This window comes from Oncorhynchus nerka, linkage group LG28, assembly GCF_034236695.1.
Source record: "Oncorhynchus nerka isolate Pitt River linkage group LG28, Oner_Uvic_2.0, whole genome shotgun sequence".
In the NCBI taxonomy this organism is placed as follows: Eukaryota; Metazoa; Chordata; class Actinopteri; order Salmoniformes; family Salmonidae; genus Oncorhynchus; species Oncorhynchus nerka.
In genome coordinates, this window is record NC_088423.1 from 77,565,200 (window position 1) to 77,591,529 (window position 26,330).

General features: G+C 41.4%; 2 protein-coding genes across 2 annotated transcripts; both read right to left on the reverse strand.

The window, feature by feature from the left end:
* Positions 1 to 59: 59 nt before the first annotated feature.
* On the reverse strand, positions 60 to 8,097 carry LOC115113700 (transmembrane protein 178B-like). Its single transcript, XM_029641638.2, has 4 exons — positions 7,457 to 8,097; positions 2,684 to 2,797; positions 2,067 to 2,204; positions 60 to 1,543 (listed from the first exon to the last, which is right to left on the reverse strand). The coding sequence occupies exons 1-4, from the start codon at positions 7,857 to 7,859 to the stop codon at positions 1,296 to 1,298; spliced, it is 903 nt and encodes a 300-aa protein (XP_029497498.1). The 5' UTR covers positions 7,860 to 8,097; the 3' UTR covers positions 60 to 1,295.
* A 906-nt stretch (positions 8,098 to 9,003) lies between these two features.
* Positions 9,004 to 25,263, reverse strand: LOC115113701 (zinc transporter ZIP13-like). Its single transcript, XM_029641639.2, has 10 exons — positions 25,091 to 25,263; positions 23,615 to 23,962; positions 21,858 to 21,971; positions 19,410 to 19,543; positions 16,617 to 16,739; positions 16,300 to 16,389; positions 15,387 to 15,437; positions 15,012 to 15,144; positions 14,542 to 14,641; positions 9,004 to 13,192 (listed from the first exon to the last, which is right to left on the reverse strand). Exons 2-10 carry the CDS (start codon positions 23,937 to 23,939, stop codon positions 13,117 to 13,119), a joined length of 1,146 nt encoding a protein of 381 aa, XP_029497499.1. The 5' UTR covers positions 23,940 to 23,962; positions 25,091 to 25,263; the 3' UTR covers positions 9,004 to 13,116.
* Between the last annotated feature and the right edge of the window lie 1,067 nt (positions 25,264 to 26,330).

The window sequence follows — 26,330 nt, forward strand, 5'->3', positions numbered from 1 at the left end:
GCAGTTCAATTCCTGCCAAATCCAAGGCGGCAGGTATTGTCACTTATAACTGTAAATTACCGTCTGTCATTGTTTCTAAGTTTGAATGTGTTACCAGAAGGTTACATTTTTATTCATTGAACCCCGTCCTTCAACATACAATATTTACTGATCCTTAAAGGTCCAATGCAGATGTTTTTATCTCAATATCAAATCATTTCTGGGTTATAATTAAGTAGCTCACTGTGATTGTTTTCAATTAAAATAGCTTCTTAGCAAAGAGCAATTTCTCAAGCAAGAATGTTGCTAGGACTGTCTGGGAATGGTCTGAGTGGGGAGGGGACAACTGATCAAACAGCTCTTACGCTAAAATGGCATTATCAGCATTTCACAGTATTATTCCAACCTCATAGTGTGGAAAACACAGACAAATCACATGTTTGACTGCACTGGACCTTTAACTGCCTCTGCTACTCTCAAACAGTACTTAATGTGCCTTGCAATCACTCTTATTCTTCTAATCATGAAGCATACAATTTATTCCAGCAAACAACACCACTGAAGACCCAAATTGCCATTGTTACCTCGAAACAAACAGGAAAAAAATCTTATTCAAGAGTTACTTTATACAAACAATGACCTGAATCTACATAGAGATGCATTTGTACATACTGAATCATAGAAGCGCTGAAAGATTTGCTCTTCAAAAGCGCTGTATTTTATCTTGCTGTTCCACCCCTGCCATTTCCATGTTGTGCTCTTGGTCCTCTGCTGCAAGAAGCAGGTTTTAGGCTTGTAAAGTCCTTCCTAGGGATAATGCTTGACATCAATCAGCTGATTCAAAACAACGGACAGTTTATGCCAGCATAATATTTTGTTGCGAACAATAACAAACACAGTACAGACCAACCGACTAAAAGAGGAATGATGACAGGATGCTCTGCCACGTTTTCTTGTTTGTTGGATTGTTCCATTTAGAGATGCTTGTTGTTTCTTTCTACGCTTTTGGACTGTGTTCTGTGTTGTGTGTGTTAAAAGAGAGCACCATTTTAAGACAATTCCTCTAGGCTGCCATAGAGTTAGTAGTCTTGCCATGTCTGTGTGTCTTAGATGTACAGTAAATAGTACAGTTTGGTATGTCTTTGCTCTGTTCTCCCATGTACAATTTCTCTGGTACACTCATGATTCAGATGGATGACAGAGGTGGTATGGACAGGGAAGGTGATGAGGTGAGATGGTGGTTGGACAAAAACGTTGGACGAAGTTGGATGGGTGTTGCTTATTTGTGCGCTTTGTGGGCCAGTCACACAGTCCCATCACACGGTTCCGTTCTCCTGTCTGGGCTTGTGGACGGTTGTACGGGAGGGGGTGCTTAGGGATGGGGCCAGGGTGCACAGGAAACCAGCCAGCAGAGTGAGGCCTAAGCCTCCCCAGGCACAGAACATGGACCAGCCGTAGCCATGGCTAATATCCTCTGGGAGGCCATACATGTAGCGTGGGTAACGCGACAGCTCAAAGTTGATGCCCGCCACACACGTACACAGGGAGATGATACAACACGTTCCTGAGGGAGGACAAGGAGACAAACGGAAATGTACGAGATTCACAGCAACTTCAATGAACTATATACAGTATTATGTCATTCCTATGTTGGTAGGCCTAGTGGGTAAGCCAGACAATAAATGGTAACATCTTCACACTCCATTTACAGAGATGTCATGATTTATTGTACATCTTATTATATAAACCTATATGTGTTCACACATATATCTCTCTCTCACACACAAGTGCATATATTGTGTAGACAACTACTGTAGTCTACACAATGCATCAAACAAAGACACACATGCGCACACACACACACACACACACACACACACACACACACACACACACACACACACACACACACACACACACACACACACACACACACACACACACAGACACAGACACAGAGACACACAGACACACAGACACACACACACATACACACACACACACACACACACACACACACACACACACACACACACACACACACACACACACACACACACACAAAACAGAGAGGAGACAGCACTTACCTCCCATGAGAAAGAGTAGTCCAGCTACATACTGCATGAGGTCATGCTGCTGACAGCAGCCCAGCACTCCGATAATCCAGCCAAACAGGATGATGGACACGGCCATGCCCACAAAGCCAGCCGTCATCCTGCGTAGATCTGCACCAACAGACACACACCTCCGTCATTTTAGTGGACAAAGAACAGTGGAGATCAGAGCAGGAGGCCCAGTGGGATCTACAGCATGCACAGCACAGAAATGCAATGTCTGCACAATCATATTCACGGCATATGATACATAGAATATTCCTGACACAAATAGAGCCATACACCCTTACAAATCCCTGTCACTTCCTTCATAGAACCATGTAATCTTCCTTATCTTTTTGAAGGATATCAGAACTAGAGAGGGCGACAGGGAGGGGTGAACAGCGATAACAAGAAGATGAAATTGCTCTCAATGGCCGCCACTTTAAATGTATTTGATCCTGAGATAACAGTTAGAGAGAAAGAGAACTAGAGAGATAGACAGAGAGAGAGAAAATGATTGAACACGGAGAGTCCAGACATACTGTACAGCCAGTAAGACATCCATTAGATAGACAGACAGACAGTCAGACAGACAGGCTCAGACTTACGGAGTGCATGCCACTCATCCTGACGGATGGTCTTGGTGATGTTGATGGGTAAATTTCGCGGAAGGATGGAGGAAGAGTAGTGATACTTGACTGGGATGCACCGCTGAATCAATCCTGAAGAAAAGAGTTGATGATTATAATAGAAACACAGTCTTGATAAGACCTTGATAAAACAGGCTGCTTTGTAGACAATAAACTCAACCACACTGAATATGGTGACTCAGTTAAGCATGTAGACACTACAGTAGTTCTAAAAGAGAAAAATTGAGTCCTTTGTGTCACTGTGAATGATGTCATCGTGCAATATCCTCTGTGTGCCTCTCAAAGTGAGAGACAGCTAGTTGTGATTCAGAGCAGAAACAGCATCCGGCATCATTCATGTAGATCAGCCTCTAATTATCTCTCCGTGCGAGGTGGGTATCCAGACCAATTATAACAACAGGAAGAGACGAGTCTTGCATTACTGTTTCATCATATCACTCCGATGAGATAGACCACCTATGCTCAAATGATTGCAAATATCTTCACATATTCCTGGATGCTGTGTACTGTAATCAGTTACTTGTTTGATCAGGGAGAAGGGAGATTTATGTTGGAATATGTTCATGACATGGTTTTGTAAGTGTGGAAGAAGACCCCTGCCATAAAGCCTAGTCAGTCACCATGAATGGAAAAGGCTATATGGTTCTGGCATAAACAAGAAGAAGAATCAAAAAGGAAAACATGAACTAGTGTGAATGTTCAAAAAAGGGTTTGACAAGGATTAGCATTGAGTTCACTCAGTTCAGAGTACAGAAATACATAATTCATTGTTCTCATGTTCGGTGGGGAAGCACAATATATCCAGATGAGCGGTGAGACATTTATGTCCCATGACTACTTCTGCCAAATCTAACATTGTGTGAGTCTCAAGACCAAGAGCTATGGATGGAGATCAATTTACTTAGCACTTGCTCAGCAGCAGATCTGACTACCTACTCGCTAATATTATTTGATACATTTTAGGTCAAAGGCAGCAAAAACAAGTAATCAAATGTATTTTTTTTATTTTTTATTTTTCATTTTACTAGGCAAGTCAGTTAAGAACAAATTCTTATTTTCAATGACGGCCTAGGAACAGTGGGTTAACTGCCTGTTCAGGGGCAGAACGACAGATTTGTACCTTGTCAGCTCGGGGATTTGAACTTGCAACCTTTCGGTTACTAGTCCAACACTCTAACCACTAGGCTACCCTGCCGTATTGACGCACCAAATGTGATAGAGTTGTCAAAAGTCACAGTGTGAAGCTCCACTCTTAGAACACCTGGACTTCAGCTGCAAACATTCAGCTATGTGAAGTAAAGGAAGTCAAAAGTACTGTATGCAGGCTCAAACATGGAGCCAACAGTTCACGCCCTGATATGGAACTATAGCAGCCTGAGAGAAGAAATATACATTTCTGGATTGGGTTCCATGTCCCAGTTACTGAGGAGAATCTATAGTATTGGCCAAATGAATCACTTTCAATGTGTTGTGGTCTCAAAGTGTGGTGGTAGCCAGATCTGTTTGTGCTTAAGCCAACTCATCTGTCATTTGTTTTCATGCCATAGATGTAGCACTGAATCACAAACATATCTGGCTAGTGGCTACCCCCTGGTCCCACCAGGTTACTTATATCAGTATTACTGTGATGGTGGTATACAGACCTACTAACTTCACTTTAGAGACACTTTAAGGTTTGAGTTGTGAGGTGTCTGCAGATGCAGACCAACTCATCATTCTGATAAACAAGGGAGCAACTAGAGAGCAAATCATGTTGTCCAGTGGGCCTATGTGTCTCAATGCAATTCAACCTGAGGGTGTAGTGGATATTGTTGTCAATTTATGATATGCTACAGATTACCTTATTCTATCAAAGAAATCAGCTCACTTTCCCACAATTCTGACAACAGTTACCGTTTACCTCAGCATGAGGGTCGTTCCACCAATTCGGTGCCTTTTGAGATGTGTAACTTCAGGATTATATATTTATTTGCTTTCACCTAATTGTAACATTCTGTCATTAAGACCACATGTTCAACTTAATAAAATAAAAATCTCAAGTAAAAAAAAAAAGAAGACTGTATTAAGTGCCTAATAAGTGCCAAATAAAGTAACAGGGTTGACCATAACAGGCTTGAAGTCAGCCATACATCCACGTATGACATGGGGAATGGAAGAGTGTTGTGCGAAACAGAGAATGGCAATTAAATGCAAGCTACACCCAAAGAAATGACATTGTTAAAACATTTCTAGGGTTGACGTGATATGCTCGACCCGCTCAGTTTTCCACCACAAAACAGGCAAAAAAAGGAGAGCCAGCTCACCTGCTTTTACACTATGATTTTACTATAGATGGGATGGTTGTTTAACAAAATGCATGCGCAGCTATGGGGCAAAGCAGACAGGGTTGGCTTAGATTGTTGACAACACGTAAACTATATTTCCTCTCCAATGTTTATTGAAAACAAATACATTTGCACAATGAGCACGTACTTGTTGTTTCTCAAATACAACGTTACAATTGTTGGTTAGCTAGCCTGTTTGGTAAAGGCGTGCCGCTAGCGGAACAACTCGACAACATCCGGTGAAATTGCAGAGCGCGAAATTCAAATTACAGTATTATAAATATTTAACCTTCATAAAATCACAAGTGTAATACATCAAAATAAAGCTAAACTTCTTGTTAATCCAGCCACTGTTTCAGATTTAAAAAAGGCTTTACGGCGAAAGCAAACCATGCGATTATCTGAGGACAGCGCCCAGCACACAAAACCATACACATTTTCCAGCCAAGTAGAAGAGTCACAAAAGTCAGAAATAGTGATAAAATTAATCAATTACCTTTGATGATCTTCAAATGGTTGCACTCAAAAGACTCCATGTTACACAATAAATGTTTGTTTTGTTCGATAAAGTCCCTCTTTATGTCCAAAAACCTCCATTTGTTGGCGCGGTTTGTTCAGTAATCCATTGGCTCAAAGGCGGTCACAACAGGCAGACGAAAAATCCAAATAGTACTAGTAAAGTTTGTAGAAACATGTCAAACAATGTTTATAATCAATCCTCAGGTTTTTTTTATTTTTAATAATCAATCATATTTACACCGGACAATAGCGTTGTCAATATAAAGGTGCACCAAACAGCTCTGGGACTTTCCACTGCCCACTCATTCAAAGTGGTCATTCTCCTTCATTTTTCAGAATAAAAGCATGAAACAATGTTTAAATACTGTTCACATCTAGTGGAAGCCATAGGGAATGAAATCTGAGTCATATCCCTTTATATGGTGGATAGGCTTTCAATGGAAAAACACCCATTTCAAAATAATGGCACTTCCTGGATGGATTCTCCTCAGGTTTTCACCTGCCATATCAGTTCTGTTATACTCACAGACATTATTTTAACAGTTTTGGAAACTTTAGAGCGTTGTCTATCCATTATATGCATATCCTAGCTTCTGGGCCTGAGTAACAGGCAGTTTACTTTGGGGACCTCATTCATCCAAACTACTCAATACTGCCCCCAGTCCCAGAAAGGCTAGCTAGAAAATTTGAGCCATATTGGCATAGACATGACATCAGTCAAAACACCACATGGCAGCTTGTCATTGTTCTTAGCTGGCCATCCAGAATAACAACACAGACTTCTGCCCCATTGAATCGCGAGCATAGTTTTCGTGAAGTTGTCAGCTAACCCAACTACGGTTGAAAATTAGCCGGCTGGCTAAAACCGGCACTTTTACTGAAACGTTGATTAATGTGCACTGTCCCATTGAATGCACTGTCCCTGTAAAAAAAAAAATAAACTCAACTCAACTATTAGATGTTCAATGTTTTGAAAAATGAACTGAGCTCTCGTTTTTATATGGTGAAACTAACCCATGAACATGTCCTCTAGGCCTACTCTGGACAGTTTGAATCTGATTGAATACACTAGGAAAACATCCTGGTAAACAAACACGCTATAATTTGTGGGGAATTCTCAAAAATATTCAGTGTCCTGAATTTCCTTGAACGAAGGTACTGTGTTTATGCTAACATTAATGCTGGTGTTCTCTCATCACTCGTCAGAATCTCAGAGTAGTCAGGCATGAACGCCTCATGGCATTGCACAGAAAGAAAGCCCTGCTCTCGTGTGTCGGACGAGGCCGTTCTGCGAGAGTTCCATGCACTGTGATTTTCTCTCCTGCAGGTCAAAATTCCCACGAACCAGGATGTTTATCAATAATTCAGTCGTTGGTCATTATCTACTATTTTAATGTAACAGATGCCAAATGCACTCAGCAAAATCGAACAGTCCAAATAGCACCTGGGACAAATCGTTTCGCTTTTACAAGGGAAGACCCCTTCCTCCGCCATTGTGTGCTGCTGCTAGGCGAACGGACTGGGCGCAAAGCCTGAAAATAAATTCAGCACCATGGACAGCGGTGTACACACAGCGTAAAAAATACGCAAGTGCCACGTCTTCGGCGTCACGTACACGACTGGCATTTCCATCTAGATGATTTAATGATTATTTATTTGCTACTGTAGTTTACAATGATGAACAAAAGCCCCTCTTGTAAAATATCATTATGGCAACGGCCCTAGAGTGGCAGTTAGGAGCATCAGTTAATCCCATGCCCATTGTATCAATATGACCAAATATGAGTTTGGATCTGAGGATCTGAGCATCATGCTTACACTCAGTGAGCAGCATCAGTACCACATCACACCAGGGCCTGATGTAGGCTATTAGCTGTAGCACCCTTACCTTTATATATGAGATCCTCTGTCTCCAGGTCAAATCCATCTCGATGACACTTTCTCCAGAGCCCAGAGATGGTTGAATTGAACTGGCGACTGCAGTGGGACTCCATAGCTGACGCTGCGGCCAGAAAGTGCCGTTTTTCCCTAATAAGAGGCTGAGCTCCGGCACTTGGACTGTTACCTTTCCTTTCAATGCCCTTTGGGGGCATCTGGAGGGGGAGATTGCTATTTGAGATATAGATGTACCCCGGGTCGTTTCTCTTGTTGGCGTAGTTTTTACACCTTTCTCGGTGTCTTCGCGCATCTGTCTCATACCAATAGTCGGTGCAGATTGCCATGGCTAGCAACCCCAACGCACAGAACGCTAAGAACAGCCCACTGCTGGTTAAAATTTTCATGGCGGCCATCTTCCCCACTCGATGGAGAGCCCAGACAGTCGCGAGAAGAATCCTCGGCTGCCGTGATGGTACCCCGTGTCAAAAATCCCGACGGCGCTCACACCCTCATGGAGCTCTGGACAGCAAACATGATGGACGCCCCGGTTATCTTGGGCTAGATGCTGTCTATTGTTGTCGTGCGTCCCGGCAGATGTGATGATTTTTCCACCATCTGTTTTGGTACTGGAAAGAGGAGAGGGGATGGATGGCGACCAATGCTGCGAGGAGTGGGTAGTGATGCAATGCACTCTCTCTCCTCTCGGGTTTCAGTAGGATGGGAAGAAACTAAGCACTGGCAATATATCTCCTGCAGGTTGTTCAATAATAATAGTAATACTAGGGGTAAACATGTATGATTGATCAAATACGAATACATTGTGTTAATATACTAATTCTATCATATGTATTATTAGTAGTATTATTGTTATTATTTGGGACATTGTGATCTGCTACAACTGTAAGGACCTGACACAGTTGTTTTACTATCATATTAAGTATATATATTGGGCCATGTTTTATGTATCATGAAGAAACATGCACATGGACCACATGCTGGATCAAAACCTATTTGTAACCCAACATATTTCATTACAAGCCTTTTCTGTGCACAGTTGACAAACGCACTGAGACAGGTGCGGGCTGAAATTCAATTGGACCTACCACAGCAATGATTGGTGTCTTTGTTTACAGACTACCACAATGTAGGTTTGATGGAATTGAGCCCACAGCCTTTCAATATAGTGAACGTTTCAATGTATAAAACAACATGGAGACACACTGACCAAGGGATTCCCAAGGCCTACATCAGGGCTCTCCAGCCCTGTTCCTGGAGAGCTACTGCCCTGTAGGTTTCCACTCCAACCCTAATCCAGCACACCTGATTTAATAATTAGCTGCTTGATAAACTGAACCAGGTTAGTTGCAACTGGGATTGGAGTAAAAACCAACAGCAGGGTAGCTCTCCAGGAAGGTTGGAGACCCTTGGGCTATATGATAACATCAATATTTAAAACGAATAAAACTATATTCCTCCTTCACTCAGGCTCAGCTGATCCAAAAACACTGCTAACGTATATCAAAGAAAAGTTTTACACAACTTCGGAGAGACATTCAATCAGTACTTAGGAATAGGTTTTAATTTACAATACAAAGCAATAAGGTGTACATATTAAATGTTATTTCTTGAATAATTACATTGTTAATAGAGTAATTACATTGTCATTACACAAGTATAAGAGCAACAGTGTAAAATGTTACCAATGAAGTTTTGGGGACATATTCCTATTCAAAATTGTGCATATGGGTCTCAATTGTTCATCTGAGGTAAAGGGAGGTAAAGATAGCAATGAATATCGGCACATTGTTCAATAGTGCAACAATAGATGTCCTTGAAAGACTTACATGCATTTGTTTTCTCTGCGTATACCATGTGCAATACATGATCCCTTTAAATACAACAAGGTATCAAACATTTACATCGGACAAGGCTTGTGTATAATTTTTCAAAGTGTGCCAGATTTGAGTTTGGAGGTCCGCTGATCTTGAACTGGACTTGTCTTTCCTAGGACCTAATGGGATCAAGACCTATCTATCTCCTGTTAGATATGTTGTGCAATGTTCCGATAGACAGTCAGAGGCGATTTATGCTCGAGGTCAGCGGTGTTAAGTTTATGGATTTTCTCGCTTTGCGGTATAGGTTGTCATTCATGTCTCATTTATACCTGGCACTAACATGTGTATTTTGTCCTGGTCAAGTCCACATTCTACATATGAAATTAAAATGTCTCTCATAGCTGTCCAATGTGTCCACATTATGACTACATTTCTTGGTCCCGCCCTGTATGTAAATTATTTGACTTTCTTTCAAAATAGTGTTTATTTTAAGACACAAATACATGTCATAAGTCAATGATTTTAGAAGGTCTGATACTGATGATTTATAAATGATTTCACAGTCCAGATCCATCTACACTTGTAAGATATCCAGACACTATGGGAGAATAACTTTTTTTTGTTTTTTGAATTTCACCCCTTTTTCTCCCCAATTTCATGGTATCCAATTGTTTTAGTAGCTACTATCTTGTCTCATCGCTACAACTCCCGTACGGGCTCGGGAGAGACGAAGGTTGAAAGTCATGCGCCCTCCGATACACAACCCAACCAAGCCGCACTGCTTCTTAACACAGCGCGCATCCAACCCGGAAGCCAGCCGCACCAATGTGTCGGAGGAAACACCGTGCACCTGGCAACCTTGGTTAACGCGCACTGCGCCCGGCCCGCCACAGGAGTCGCTGGTGCGCGATGAGACAAGGATATCCCTACCGGCCAAGCCCTCCCTCAACCAGGACGATGCTAGGCCAATTGTGCGTCGCCCCACAGACCTCCCGTTCGTGGCCGGTTACGACAGAGCCTGGGCGCGAATCCAAGGTCTCTGGTGACTATGGGAGAATCTCAATTGCATCTTCTCTACTCGCCCCCTCTTCCATTGGAGGATGTCAGGGAGGGACCTCTGGCTTTCTCATCCAATGGGTTTACGAAGGCAAGGCGAAAGCGTGCGGAGTATTCAATTGAGATTCTCCCAATGCGTGCCTGACTACCTCAGGAGGTGGTCAGGAAGATCTGATTACAACCAGATCACAGTGCGTCTTTTAATCATCTCCACCTGTCCAAAGGTATGGGCACAATCAGAATGTGGACAACATCAGGATAAATGGTGCGAGTTAGAACCAGGTATAAACAGAGCTTCAGTATCTTATCTCACAGGAAGGCTCCCACAGACAGTAGGCTTCTCACAGGACTAAGGAAGGTAATCTGCAAGGGAGTCGTTATGGCAACGGGCTCTTGTCAAGAGTGAACAATCAATACCACCCTCTGGCTCCAATTACATTTTAAGCCCGGACTCTTTGCTGCAGAACATGTGCTTACAGAAAACATTTGTTTAGTGTGGAATTTTATTGTTTTGATTGCATAACATATTGATGCATAATCTCCATAGCTTTCACTTAGTGTAACTTGTGCGCATGCAACTACCAAGAGTGAATACAGTGCAATTAGAAAGTATTCACACTGACTTTTTCCACATTTTGTTACATTCTAAATTAAACATTTATTAAGTTGAGGTTTTGGGTCACTGATGTACACACACACAATACCCCATAATGTGAAAGTGGAATAAAAACATATTTACAAATGAAAAGCTGAAATGTCTTGACTCATTAAGTATTCAACGCTTTTATGGCAAGCCTAAATAAGTTCAGGAGTAAACATGTGCTTAACAAGTCAAATAAATTGCACGGACTCTGCGCAATAATAGGGTGGGGGGGGGCAGACATTACATATCCCTTTGAGCATGATGCAGTTAACACTTTGGATGGTGTATCATTATACCCAGTCACGACAAAGATTCAGGCGCCATTCCCAATTCAGTTGCAAGAGAGGAAGGAAACCGCTCAGGGATTTCACCATGGGGCTATTAGCGATTTTAAAATAGAGTTTAATGGAGGATGGAACAACATTGTACTTTAGTTACTCCACAATACTGACAACAGACTGAAAAGACGACAAATATTTAAAAACATGCATCCTGTTTGAGACAAGGCACTAAAGTAATACTGAAAATAATGTGGAAAAGAAATGAACTTTTTGTCCTGAATAAAAGCATTATGTTTGGGTCCAACACAACAGTGTAGCACTTCATATTCTCTTGTCATCAGCAAGGAATACGTTGTTTAGGTTAAAAATAAACTAAATAGAGCTAAGCACAGACAAAATCCTAGAAGAAAACTTGGTTCCGTCAGCTTCCCAACACTGGGAGAGAAATTCACCTTCCAGCAGGACAATTACCTTAAACACAAGGCCACAAGTTGCTTACCAAGATGTCATTGAATGCTCCCAAGTGGCCTAGTTTCATTTGACTTAAATCTAACTGAAAATCTATGGCAAGAATTGAAAATGGTTGTCTAGCAATGAACAACAACCACGTTTTTTTATTTTTTATAAAATGGGCAACTATAGTACAACCCAGGTGTGCAAAGCTCTTAAGACTTACCCAGAAAAGCAGCTGTAATCGCTGCCAAAGGTGTTTAACAGACTGGGTTGGATACTTAACTAATCAAGACAGTGATTTATTTTCCAATATTTTTAAAATTATTTCTTTAAAACTTTGACGTGAGTATTGTAGATTGCTGCTTAAAAAAAATATATATATATATGTTTTCAATCCCACTTTGTAAAAAACATGGAAAAAGTCAAGGGGTGTGAATACTTTCTGAAAGCACTATATAGTAAAATCAAGACCACACAAAAATATTTTGCATAATATTATTATAACATTTCTAAATCATATTTTCCTGAAATTAAGCTCTCATAATTAAGGAGTTTCAAATATATCTGTCTGAGTGTCTCTTAACAAATTAGCCTTGTATGCAATTGAAAAATACATGGATGTATATTCAAGCAAAAAGAGCATGTAACAGATTAACCCTACAGAAAACGCAATGGTACGTGATGGAAGTCACAACAGAATGACAAAAACATTGCACCATGTTACTTTCTGAAATAATTCAATAAATACTAGGCAGTACAAGCAGATACAGAAACCAATAAGACACAATAAATATAAATTAGCCTGAAAGAGACAAATAGAAAGCAGCACATGAGCATACAATTTGAAGAATGTAAGGAAATGTGTACGCATTTTAGTATGGTAAAGCCATGTGAGATTAAGTTTGTACAGTATGCATGAGCTGCTCATATGTGTCTGATAAGACCTGTTTGAGTATGTGCATGTGTGCAATAAAACAGGATGAGACTGAGTGTCTGCCCATTATGGTCTGATGCTCTCAGATAGTCCAGTCACTTCAATAAGCTTTCTTTAGCTCTCTTGCCATTTCAAAATGTCCGTCTCTGTCTGGGTTTGGCACGTTAGTGTCCACACAGACAGTAGTCAGAGATCAGCAGACAAGGTGGACACAGTTGGTCTAGAGTCCTGATAGAAAAAGCAGGTATCATGATTCAAGGTGCTGTTCTGATTGTCAGATCGCGTCCATGTTGATAGGATGTTTTGGCACTAGGTGGAGTATAAAAAAAAAGTTCAATATAATAAAAAGGGCGACTGAATGCAATCTGAGGACTTAACTTTATAGAAAGGGGGATTGCGTCCCAGTCCAGTGAATGTTGCGGTGATGTTTTCAATTATATTTTGGTAAAGCAGGCTTGTCTTTTGAGCTCAATCCACTACGGCAGACAAGACGGCCATGACGGCAATGCCACAGCACAGGAGCAGGATCTGCAACAGGGAGTGTCTGGAAAAAAATAAGAAACTTGTTTTTGCTTCAGTGCCTGCCCATTCATTTTCATATTAGCTTAACTTTTTATGGCTGCAGGGGCAGTATTGAGTAGCTTGGATGAAAAGGTTCCCATATCAAACAGCCTGCTCCTCAGTCATAGTTGCTAATTTTTGCATACTATTATTAGTATCGGATAGAAAACACTGAAGTTTCTAAAACGGTTTGAATGATGTCTGCGAGTATAACAGAACTCATATTGGCAGGCAAAATCCTGAGTTGAAATCAAAACAGGAAGTCAGAAATCTGAGCTTATATGTATTCAGAGTCCCCAATGAAATCCCATTGAGATATGAATGATGTTGCACTGCCTAGGGGTTCCACTAGATGTCAACCATCAATAGAAATTATAATGAGGCTTCTATGTTGTTGTGGGAGTGAATGAGAGCAGAATATATCAGCTGTCCATCAAGCAGCCATTTTGTGATCCAACTTTTTCCTCATGGTAGTCACTTGCTTTCCATTGCTCATGAAGACAAGAATACTCTGGTTGGAACTTTATTGAAGCTATATGTTAAAAACATCCTAATGATTGATTCTGTACTTAGTTTGAAATGTTTCTTCGACCGGTAATATCACTTTTTGAAGTTTTTGTCCGATATAACGCTGACCAGATTTAGCGTTTGGATATGTATACCAAACGCTCTAACAAAAGAAGGTATTTGGACATAAATAACGGACATTTTCGAACAAAAAAAGTTTATTGTGGACCTGGGATTCCTGGAGTGCTTTCTGATGTAGATAAAAGGTAAGGGAATATTTATCATGTAATTTCTTGTTTATTTTGACGCCATCTTTGCGGCTGTGGTGTTTTTAAATTGAGCGCCGTCTCAGATTGCATGCATTTCTTTTTCCATAAAGTTTTTTAAAAATCTGACACAGCGGTTGCATTAAGGAGAGGTATATCTATAATTCCATGTGTATAACTATATTATCATCGACATTTATAATGAGTATTTCTGTTGAATGATGTGGCTATGCAAAATCACTTGATGTTTTTGGAACTAGTGAATCTAACATGCCAATGTAAACTCAGATTTGTTTTACATATTAACTTTATCAAACAAAACGTGCATGTATTGTGTAACATGAAGTCCTATGAGTGCCATCTGATGAAGATAAAATTAATCACTAACCTTGAATTATCTTTATTTCTGGTTTTTGTGAAGGCTATATTTTGCTGAAAAATAGCTGTGCTTATTGTGGTTTGGTGGAGACTTAACACTTTTCCCCCCGCTGCATATTTAGTCTCTTAGTGGGTATTTGCATTGTGGTCAGTGCCAGTCCAGACTGACCAGTGTACATACCCGAGGCTGGTCTCCTCCAGGAGGTCAGGCACCACGTTGACCAGGGCTATGTACAGGAAGCCTCCCGAGGAGAATGGTAAGATCCATGCTGTTGCATTTTCTACACAGGATAAAGTGGAATGAAAGGTTTGGCTTAATAGTTAAACAAAGCTTTCCATGCTGCTTGGCTGCCTAAGCACTGAAGACTATGGTTCCTTGTTAGCCTATACCAAGGGTGTGGACAGTTCGACATGGGCAGGAGCTCACCGGAGCAGAATACCAGCACTTAATGGTCTACTGCTTTAGCTCCTGCACCGCTTATAGAATATTCAATCAAAAGTATTGTGGATCTCTTGCACCTAAATATAAACAGTACTGGCACCCAAAATAAATACTGTTCCTTATTTCAGTCCAAGTCAAGCACCTGGTGTGGAGCTGTAGTTTCAGTGCCCTGCTGCTGTTTTGTAAATGGAGGATGCTAGGTGGCTCACCTGTCCCTCTGGGAGACTGGGCACACAGGGCGAAACAGGCCCCCAGCACCCCTCCCAGGGCTGTGGATAGCTGCATGCGGGCGGCACTCCAGCGGTCAAACCCTGCACGCAGCAGGATGGCAAAGTCACCCACCTAGAGATGAGCAAACATCATGTAAGCAATGTGTCACAGATTCACATATAAGCAATGTGTCACAGATTCACATATAAGCAATGCGTCAGAGCCCATTTATGTAAGAAAAAAAAAAGATGGGGATATCAACTAGAACTGAATCAATTCATGACTCAAAAAACAGTCATAATTAGCTTTCATTGCATGAAGTATGTTACAAAAAAATAGGTCACATCCCCTAAAAATAGTAAGTTTGAACTTACTTCATGGGGAATTTCATGGAGCAGGATGGCAAAAGTGGTGAGACACCCAACCTGTCAGGAAACACATAGAACATGTCTCTGATCAGGCTCTGCTAAATATATACGTACAAGACATGTTTCCCATCCTATACTACTCAAACTCTGATAACGACTCTTGTACTACATTAGTGTGTATACATGACAATGTTTGTTTCATGCATCCAACTGGGCTTCTACTTTGATAAACACCATCATGCCTGCATATAGAAATATGAGTGCAGATGGAAACCAAAATAAGTGGGATGCCCATGTGTGTGAGCGATGTAGAGACATCTAGCTAGTTTACTTCCTCTCTGGCAAACTCTCCCTTTGGCTCATGCTGTTAGCCTTATGCCTCTCCAGCTGGACTTTCTCACCCACAACCGTGGGTAATGTAATCATTATCATACTTCAGAAAATAGCGAGGTAGAATTCAATGTCCTGACTCAATGTTCTGTAATAATGACAATACCGTACTTTGTATCAAAATCATAGAATTGTGTTGTTGAAACTAGTCTCTTAAGCAGGGGTGCAATATCATGCTCATAGTGGACGGAGCTGAGAATGGTGAATGTTATGGCTAAGTGAGCGCTGATACAGCTATCTACAAGTCTGCCAAGGGGGTTGGGTCCTCTGCCAATCATGGGCACGAGCCTCAAATGCCAAAACAACCACCTTTCATAACATACTGTAGTCTGTAATAAGTCTGCTCTAAGTTGAAGTATTGTATGCATTGTTCATGACCACGGTGCATTTTGTTGAAATGCTTGCAATGAAATTAGTAATTGCTATTAGGTTTAATTAGCATTTATTAAAAACCCACACATGGGGACTATTTAGTATATAGCACCTGGACAGACTTCATTGCAGATATTTGTGCTGCAGACTAACTCACCTTCCTGCTGACCAGGAAGCTCCCTGCCACAGCCAGGCCATGGGTGAAGTTGTCAATGCAGTTAGCCAGCAGGTTCAGGTACCCGCTTGTCTGCCAGATAGAGACACAGAACCAAGTCTATACAGGATCCCACAGCTGACTCACACTGAAGTCATATACACAAAGCAAAAGGGGTTACTTAGTACAAAGGATTTCATTTTAGTGGCTCTTAAGCAAATGGACATTTCCAGATTGTTCTCCCTTTTGTCATTTACATATGGCTTGTTAAAATGAACAATATCCCGTCAGGCAAACTTTACCCATTTGATCCAACGTACCTTTATTTTCTTTGGCACTTGCTGCAAGCTGCTTTTTGTCTTGCAGGGCGAGCTCCACGTATCAGAATGGTGCCCATTGATGTGGGACAACGCCTCACTACTGGAGTCTGAGCTATGGGAGGTCTGAGGAGAAGGGGTGACAAAAAAACAAACCGGTATTAGCCCAATCAACAGGAAATTCTAAAGCATGCAAAGGTTTACATAGTACACTACACCTATACATTCCATTGAATCAACCTACAGTACTGTGTTTCTTCTATGTCAACCATAGCTTCTCTCCTCCAACCACGGACTGCACATTACAGCCCAAAATTCCTGTCGCAGTCATCACATCTTCCACTGAATTTGCGTGCTTTTAACAAAAAACAAATTCATTCTACCCCAGGCCATTCTCCTTTCCAGAGCAGGGCTGACTTCCTGGTCCCTTCCTCGTTTAGAGCCATTTACAGGACAGCGGCATTTAATAGTCAAATTAAATGAGGCAAATAGCCTGCTGTATTCTAAATGTGGCTGGGAAATGTTAAATATCTTCTCAAATATAAATCTGTCCCCGAATGTGTGAGTGGGCTGGGTAATTCATTGGAGAGTGGGAGTTTGACACCAAGTGAGATCGTGATTCATGACCTATGTCTCTGAATTGAATAGTAACGGCATCTTGATACCAACATCGAAACATGCTTGATAAGACTCCATTTGTGGAATGAGCACTAATCTACCCCGAATCTCACTATCCACCCCTGAACACACTCCTCTGGCCTCTCTGAAGTAGATGTAGCAGCTGCTTCCTCCCAATCTCTATAAATAGCTACAATGAATGAGACCAGACATGGATGCCAATCTTCCTCCTCCTGAGCAAAAGAGAAGGAGAGGAAAGTGGTAAACACAACTTTTGCGAGATGTATGGGGCACAAGGATAAGAAACAAATACCTGCAATTAAATTAAGGATTATCTTTTGAATAACAGAACATTTTAGCATATGGGATCACAAATGCAGTATGATTTAAAGTGCTGGTTTTCACCCTTTTTCATCAGCACGTTAGAGCTGACTATATCAGTGAAATAAGATGGATAAAAAAGGAACCCTACAGACATTAAGGCCTTCAAAATCCTGCAGTTGTGTACCTCTGTTTTACATATGCCACAAGAAGCTCTCCCATTTCTACAGAGCAGAGAACATCTCAACTCAATGCACCACCAAAAATCACTCCATACCCCAAAACATCAAAAGAATCCCGAAGCTAATACTCTGCACTAATACCCACTCCAAATCCCATATGAAAAAGGGTCTCACTGGTATTAGAGAAATGGAGGGGAGAGAGAATACAGCTTTGATCCCAAGCGTGTCTAGCAGATCGACTCAGGGCTATGACACAATGGGTCCCTGCTTGTGGAGGTAGGGGATCGATAAGGTTGCATCAGTAACCATGTTTCAATCCAGATTAAAGTTAGAATGAAAAAAAAAGAAGCTGGGACAGCTGGGATGGAAAAAGTGTCGGTACAATTTCATAATTGTCAACAGACAATTTGCTTGTTCGACATGGTGGGATCTTTGTGTCTGTAAAATTAATTATGCGACAAATTGGTGGAAACTATTTATTGCGCAATTTGATAGTATTACCATCATGTCGAGGTAAATTTGAAGTCAAGTCGATGCTATGATGTGTGGTCCTAACTTGAAAAAGCTTGCCCAGTTTATTAGGCTTCAGATGAAAGAAGTTATGATGAACTTCACAGGGTGGTGCACAGTTATGAGCTTGATGCTCCTTTCCAATAAATATTGAGGATCTTATTATGTATGCTAGTGACATGATTTGTGCTTAGCTGCCAATTAAGAAATAAAAATAATCTTATCCATCCAATCCAATCCTATAACCTAACCTGTCCACTTTATCAGCAAGCTGTTGTCTATAGAGAATATGCCAAAACTTGATTGGGAACGTTTGCCATTTATCGCAAGAGTTTGTGTGAAAAACCAAATCGATAGAAAATGCAATGGAAACACATTGACCTTATGTTTTTTAGTCGGTACATGACTAACTTTAGCACCAAGTGGTTTCTATGTACACTGCATCACAGCCTTTTATCCACAACACACCCATTTGATAGAAACAAACCTTCTGGTGGGAAAATGGCTATTTTACAATATTCACATTCAAATCTGTAGAAAATTGGATTAGTTTGACTCAGATTTCTTATTTTCCATTTGGACTCCAACTCCTCTTATAAAGTTATAAATAAGACAATTCTGGGAGATTCCCATTCAGGACATAATGTGTCATCACAGCACTGTTTAATCACTACCTTAAAGCGGCTTAAATTCAGAAGTTGATTGTTGAAGTCAAAACGCTAATGATTCATCACTGAAGAGTGGAATAAAAACTGATTGTGGTTTCTTCAGCTACAACATTATCAAACAAGATGATCTAATGTGCCTTGTTTAAGTTTAGGTCAGAGTTATCCACTGAAGACCAGCTCAGATCAAACAGAAAGCCCTAGATAGAGCCAACTGATCCACTAGCCACCCCACCGCGTGGAAGAGCAGTGTCACTGTGGTACCAGTGAAGGGATTAAAGAGCACTGGTGCACTGGACACAACTAAATAAATATGTGAGGGTTCCAGCATATGAGATGAGGTGTGTAATTAGATGCATGACCTTAACCTTCTTTGGAAAGACCTGCCCACTATTTCTTTAAATAATTTGGGGCTATTAAAGAGTTGTATCCGGTGCATTGACTCGACTGTTGCACTTTTCATGTAGACATGGACAATAAAACAGCATTGAACTACTCACAGGGACATGCTGGCTGTTACCAATGGAGTCCTCCTGACTGTTCTCATCTGGGAACATCTTCTCCAGGAGAAGGAAAGACAGCATGCCCATGATAACCCACAGGCCCTGGGTCCTGTAGTGGAGCTGGCTCTCGTCTGAACACAGGGAGGATGGAAGAGACATACAGTGTGAGATATGCTCCATTTTAACAGGGATGACAAACTAATTGGAAAACTTTCTCTAGGATTGTATGGAGACCCCCTTTCACATGGATCAGTGGAATGCAGGCATGGCTTAGGGTTGCTCATCACCACCGAGGACTTCATAGAAGTCAGCAAAGCATTTTAAAGTGTATTTATACATGACAACCAGAGGACCTCAGGCCTGGGAAACTTAATCCTGGGCCACATCCAGTTGTCAAACATTGCAGATAGAAATGACATGAATAGAGCATAGTGTTTCCCAATGCCAGTACCCAATGCAAACACACCTTATTTATCTCATTGAGCGTTTGATGATTAGTTCAGTTAAATCAGGTGTGCTTTTCTTTTTTTTTTTTTTTTAAATACTGGAGGACTGGGTACTGGAGTTTGGAAACACTGCAATACTTGAGAAGCATGTGTGTATACATAGAAATATATGCTATGTGAATGTTCCAAAATGTTGCGTCCTTCTGAACGCATCCCTGGTAATCCTAAATTAAAATCAACAAAAAAGACACTGAACAAAAATATAACACAACACGTAGTGTTGGTCACATGTTTTATGAGCTGAAATAAAATAACACAGAAATGTTCCATATGCACAAAAATGGTATTTCTCTAATGTTGTGCACAAATTAGTTTACATCCCTGTTAGTGAGCATTTCTCCTTTGCCAAAATAATCCATCCATCTGATAGGTGTGGCATCTCAAAAAGCTGATTAAACAGCATGATCCTTACACTGGTGCACCTTGAGCTGGGGACAAAAGGCCACTAAAAATCTGCAGTTTTGTCATAACAATGCCACAGATGTCTCTAGTTGAGGGAGCGCGCAATTGGCATGCTGACTGCAGGAAAGTCCAGCAGAACTGTTGCCAGAGATTTGAATGCTAATCTCTACCATAAGCCACCCACAACGTTTTTGAGAATTAGGCAGTATGTCCAACCAATCTCACAACTGCAGACCACGTGTAACCACGCCAGCCCTGGACCCTCACACCCGGCCTCTTCACCTGCGGGATCGTCTGAGACCAGCCAACGGACTAAACTGTGGTTTTGCACAACTGTAGAATTTCTACAGAAACCGTCTCAGGGAAGCTCATCTGCATGCTCGTCGTCCTCACAAAGGTCTTGACCCGAGTGCAGTTCGGCGTCATAACCAACTTCAATGGGCAAATACTCACCTTCAGTGCCCCATGGTAGCATTGGGTTTTGGTATGGGCAGGGCAGGGATAAACTACGGACTAACACAACTGCATTTTAATCAATGGCCATTTAAATGCACAGAGATGCTGTGAAGAGATCCTGAGGCCCATTATCGTGCCATTCATCAGCTGTCATCACCTCACGTTTCGGCATGATAATGCACGGCCCCATGTTGCAAGGATCTGTAAACGGTTCCTGGAAGCTGAAAACGTCCCTGTTATTCAATGGCCTGCATACTCCCCAGACATGTCACTCTTTGAGCATGTTAGGGATGCTCTGGATCGACGTGTACGACAGTGTTTCAGTTCCGGCCAATATCCAGTAACTTCGCACAGACATTGAAGAGCAGTGTGACAACATTCCATAGGCCACAAGCAACAGCCTGATCAACTCTATGTGAAGGAGATGTGTCGATCTGTATGAGGCAAATGGTGGGCACACCAGATACTAACTGGTTTTCTGACTCATTCCCGCAACTTTTTTTTTTTTAAGGTAGCTGTGACCAATAACTGCATATCTGTATTCCCAGGCATGTGAAATCCATATATTTGTTTATTTTATTTAACCTTTAATTAGGGCCTAATGAAATTATTTCAGTGGACTGATTTTCATATATGAACTGTAACTCAGTATAATCTTTGAAAGTGTTGCCTTTATATTTTTGTTCAGTGTATATGTTTGCACTAAAACTGCTTTGAAGAGTCATTGTAAAATGCTATATTTGACAAATCGCTAATACTGAAGAGAATATCTGCACTTCCAATGTTAACTTATTAGAAAAAATAAATGTAGTATACTGGGAATGTTAGCAGTCATTCCCTCTCTGAAAAGTGTCGAAATCAATTGTTTTCGCAAACAGACTATCTTTACAATATTGCTGACATGTCAGATAAGTGATATGCAAGCCTAAGGACATAGGCATTCCACTGGTCTGTGTGAAGGGTCAGAAGAGGTATACTGGTGGGGGGAAATAAGCACAGTTAATTTGAATAGGGATGTCTCCAGGAGGGATAAAGGGTATAGAAAGAACAGGAGGGTGCCTGAGAGAGAAGGTTGACTCACCTGGGCTGCAGGAGTGGGAATGTGCCCAAGCCTCCGGGAGCAAGTGGAGGAACACGTCACCCAAGAGACCACCAATGGCAAAGCTCAGAAGCTGCTTTAGCTTCCGACAGCCAGCTGGAAACACACGGAGAGTAACAAGAGAGAAAGAGATGGCAATTATGAAAAGTGTAGTTGAGGTAGGCTGTATCATCCATGATATACAAAAATGCTGGTTCTTCCCTGTTTGAGCTAAAACATTTACAGGCTTCATTTAAATAAATCTGCAAAATAAGTGATTTTCTATTTCTAGCTTTAAAATTAAAAGAGCCATTACATGTTTGTCTATTTAAACATTTTTATCTTTGCATGAAGTATGACTATGACAATTAAAGAAATAGGCCTACTGGGTAATTTCTCAATTCATGGGCTCGATTTTTTAAAACGTCTGAATGAACAGCTTCAGAGGATGCAACTGCCATTGCTATGGTATTACAATATGGCATTAGTGATCCGACTTTCTCCTTACCAATACTAATAAGCACAAAGGACCAGGACAGGCAAAGCCAGTGGCCTTCAGTGTTAATTGTGTTTTCTGAGAGGTGTTGAAATGCAATACATAGTGGCCTGGTTTCTCTTCTTTGAGAGTGAAGAATACAGCATGGAAATGAGGACACACCCAATTCAGTACCATTCACATTGACACATTATCAAACAAGGCTTATGTCAGTGATACCTTTAGAATTACTTTCTCTGGTCATTTTTTTTTTTAAACAAACTGCAGGATTTGTGTGAGCCAAAAGCATAATCCCAATGGTGCAAAGGAATCATTGACATTTGACCAAAATGTTACAGTTTAACACTTTATGCACATAAATAGTACTGGTATCTCACATGGTTAAATACTCAAGGCAACAACAAAAATCAGCAACGCAGCTTTGGAGGTAGTGACTGTGGCCTCTATATATTCTACTTGAAGACTGTGTTTAAAAGACCATGGTGCTTGCCTACGGAGCTGTGAGGGGAACGGCACCTCAGTACCTCCAGGCTCTGATCAGGCCCTACACCCAAACAAGGGCACTGCGTTCATCCACCTCTGGCCTGCTCGCCTCCCTACCACTGAGGAAGTACAGTTCCCGCTCAGCCCAGTCAAAACTGTTCGCTGCTCTGGCCCCCCAATGGTGGAACAAACTCCCTCACGACGCCAGGACAGCGGAGTCAATCACCACCTTCCGGAGACACCTGAAACCCCACCTCTTTAAGGAATACCTAGGATAGGATAGAGTAATCATTCTCACCCCCCTTAAAAGATTTAGATGCACTATTGTAAAGTGGCTGCTCCACTGGATGTCATAAGGTGAATGCACCAATTTGTAAGTCGCTCTGGATAAGAGCGTCTGCTAAATGACTAAAATGTAAATGTAAAAGGGTGTGGTCAGGCAGAGTTCAGAAGCACATTGTTCAGCTCATAAGCAGCAGTTTCCTCAGAGAAAAATAGAGGTGCCATTGCTCCACATTTAAATGGCTCTTCAGAAAAAAACAGTGCAGAACTGTATTTTATCATTAAAAATTATGCCCAGCTCACAAGGGCCCCTTGATGATGTGAGGCATTTGCCTGTTCTGCTTAATGGTAAGTCAGTCACTGTAGGCTACCTCAGGATGTCTAATTACAGGGGTGGTGATCAAGGCATAACCAGTGTGGCTCATTTTCAGAAGAAAGAGTAGGCCTACATTAGTCTGGCTAACAGCAAGGTTATATATCAGTTTAGGTCACAACTTACCCGCTGTCTCGAGGGCCGCTCCTGCCTCAATAGGAATAACAAGAAGGGGGAAAATTCCAGTGAGGCCTACAGCAACAGACCCAACCAAAGAGCAGAGCCAGACATCGGCACGTTCACTTGCAAAGAAGTCAGCTAAGGCCTGGAAGCCTAGGAACTCATCTGGAAGCCCTGGGCCTGATCCAGCGGCTGTGGCTGTGGCATGAGCCATGGCTGCCTGGGACATCATCTTCCCACTGGACGCCCCTCTGGAGGAGATGACCAGCAGGGCAGCACCAGTGAACAGTGCAGCCAACGCCCAGCTGGGCCTACCGCCTCTTGATTTCATCCGTCCCTCGTTCCAGAGAGCACCTGCAACCAACAAGGACAATGTTGCAAGATGGAGAAGTAATCATAACGTAGAGAGGCCTACATGCATTCTTAACTCAACATAGATGCTTTCTCAAATAAATTGAATGCACATTCACTGCCAAACAGTTTGTATAGACATTTTTGGCTAAGGTTGCGATATTGTGTGTGACCAGTAACGGGTGATGACTAAAAATGGACAGGACAAAATAAATCCCTTGGTAGGGTAGTCATTCCTCCAAAACAGATGGAAAAAGTGCTCCATGAGCAACTGCTTAGGTCTGCTAATGTCTAAGAAAACGTGTCTAAGAGGACCTATTACACAGCATCATGACTTGAACTAAACCACATACCTATGGTTGACGTTTAATTCAGAAAAGTATTATTATATTAACTTTACATGGTTGTGTGTGATAATGCCCGCGAGCCCCTTGGCCTGCGATACCCAATCTACACGTCACCGCGCCTGCGTCCCATTTTGAATGTGTTCATCAGAGCGCTGTTCACCGTCGACGAAAATCACAAATATAAGGGAGAAAGACAACACTAAAAAGTTGGAGGCCATGTGAAGAATTCGCAAACATGGCTTGCAGGAACGAGTAAAATGCTGTTTACGTCAACGATAGATATGGGATGCTGATGATATGCTGTTGTGTGATGCCAGACAGCTCGCGCAGTAAAAGTTGAGACGACATAGCACAAGCGAGTGTTACACACGTTCCGGAAAGGCCCAAACATTAACATTTTGACTAACTGTAACAAGTTGTGGGCCAGCTAACGTTAATTACAATGTAACACATCTCACTCACTGTAGCAACAGCTGTATCTGCTACGTTAGATATGCATCGCATGGATTTATTTAGCTAGCTAGGTGACTTTTGTTTTTACTTAATAAAGGTTACTTTTTATTTGGCAACCAGTTGCTATTTAATTCGCTCTGCTACTTGGAAAGTTCTGGTCGTGACGCCCAAATGGCTGTCTATAAACAAACTCAGCTAACATGCTTAACTAGCCAAGCCTAACGTTAGCATTTCAAACCTTAAGTTGAAGTCAGTTAGTTTGGATTGCTAAAATCACGCAGTCAACTTACAAGAAAAATTTAATAAGTAATGTGATATTAATATATTTTACCCTGTTGTGATTCCTGAAGTTCTTCCACCAGTGTGTCCCTGCCATCCAGCTCAGTGAGGTAGGCTAGCGCTGCTGTTCCACTCTCCAGCTGATTCCGCAGCTAACTTTCCTGCCACGGCTTCCCCTTTTCCAGAGGAGCCACGTCACCGGAAGTGTATTTTTATTCATGACAGGAGGGATGACAAAATGTAGTTTAGGCACTTATGTTCGCGATGTAGGTTTCTGGGGTCTATTCATTACGGAAACGGTTTACCGTTTAAGAACCAAACAGAGCACCTACCTGGATTTGTCCAATATAAACTCCTTTGCGTTTTCCGTTTAGAGTGAACGGTTGCTGTTGCCAAACGCTTTGCAACAGAATCGGTGTAATGGCTACACCCCAGGTTTGACATTAGCCTGTAGTGCTGTAGGCTTATGTCCAGTAATAATGCTTCTGTTTCATGTGAATGTTTGTATCAGTCATGTATCTTAAATACAGTGGTGAAAGAGTACTTTTAAATGACATTTCACTATAGTAGAATTTTTATTTTTTTATTTTACCTAGGCAAGTCAGTTAAGAACAAATTCTTATTTTCAATGACGGCCTAGTGGGTTAACTGCCTGTTCAGGGGCAGAACGACAGATTTTGTACCTTGTCAGCTCGGGGATTTGAACTTGCAACCTTTCGGTTACTAGTCCAATGCTCTAACCACTAGGCTACCCTGCCGCCCCAGTAGTAAAATGAATGACTTGAAAAATACTCCAAAAAAGTATAAGTACTCAGTGACAGTAACGAGAGTATATTTGTAATGAGTTACTTTACACCTTACACCAAATAGTAGCCTATAAGGTCACCGCAATAGAAAATCGAAAGATAATTTGTATTTATTTATGTTATTAAACCTTTATTTAACTAGGCAAGTCAGTTAAGAACAAATTCTTCTTTACAATGACGGCCTACCCCAGCCAAACCCAGACGACGTTGGGCCAATTGTGCTCCCAATCACGGCCGGATGTGATACAGCCTGGATTTGAACCAGGGACTGTAGTGACACCTCTTGCACTGAGATGCAGTGTCTTAGACCGCAGCACTACTCTTTTATTATATTATATGGTGAAAAATGAAATGTCATTAAACATTTAATTTTTTTAATGACGTAGACAATTTTTTTAGGGGGTAGATAATTCCACCAGGGCAATAACACGTTAATGTTGATTAAGAAATCATAGTGAACATGATTATACATCCATATTGTGCTTT

Coding starts and splice junctions, on each gene's coding strand:
- LOC115113700 (XM_029641638.2), bottom strand. CDS start 7,859: ATGGCCGCCATGAAAATTTTAACCAGCAGTGGGCTGTTCTTAGCGTTC. Junction 2,798..7,456: donor AGAGGATCTCATATATAAAG/GTAAGGGTGCTA, acceptor TCTTTTCTTCAG/GATTGATTCAGCGGTGCATC. Junction 1,544..2,066: donor ACTACTCTTTCTCATGGGAG/GTAAGTGCTGTC, acceptor GTCCTCCCTCAG/GAACGTGTTGTATCATCTCC.
- LOC115113701 (XM_029641639.2), bottom strand. CDS start 23,939: ATGAAATCAAGAGGCGGTAGGCCCAGCTGGGCGTTGGCTGCACTGTTC. Junction 19,544..21,857: donor TTCCCACTCCTGCAGCCCAG/GTGAGTCAACCT, acceptor CCCTGTGTTCAG/ACGAGAGCCAGCTCCACTAC. Junction 16,390..16,616: donor AAGTGCCAAAGAAAATAAAG/GTACGTTGGATC, acceptor TCTATCTGGCAG/ACAAGCGGGTACCTGAACCT.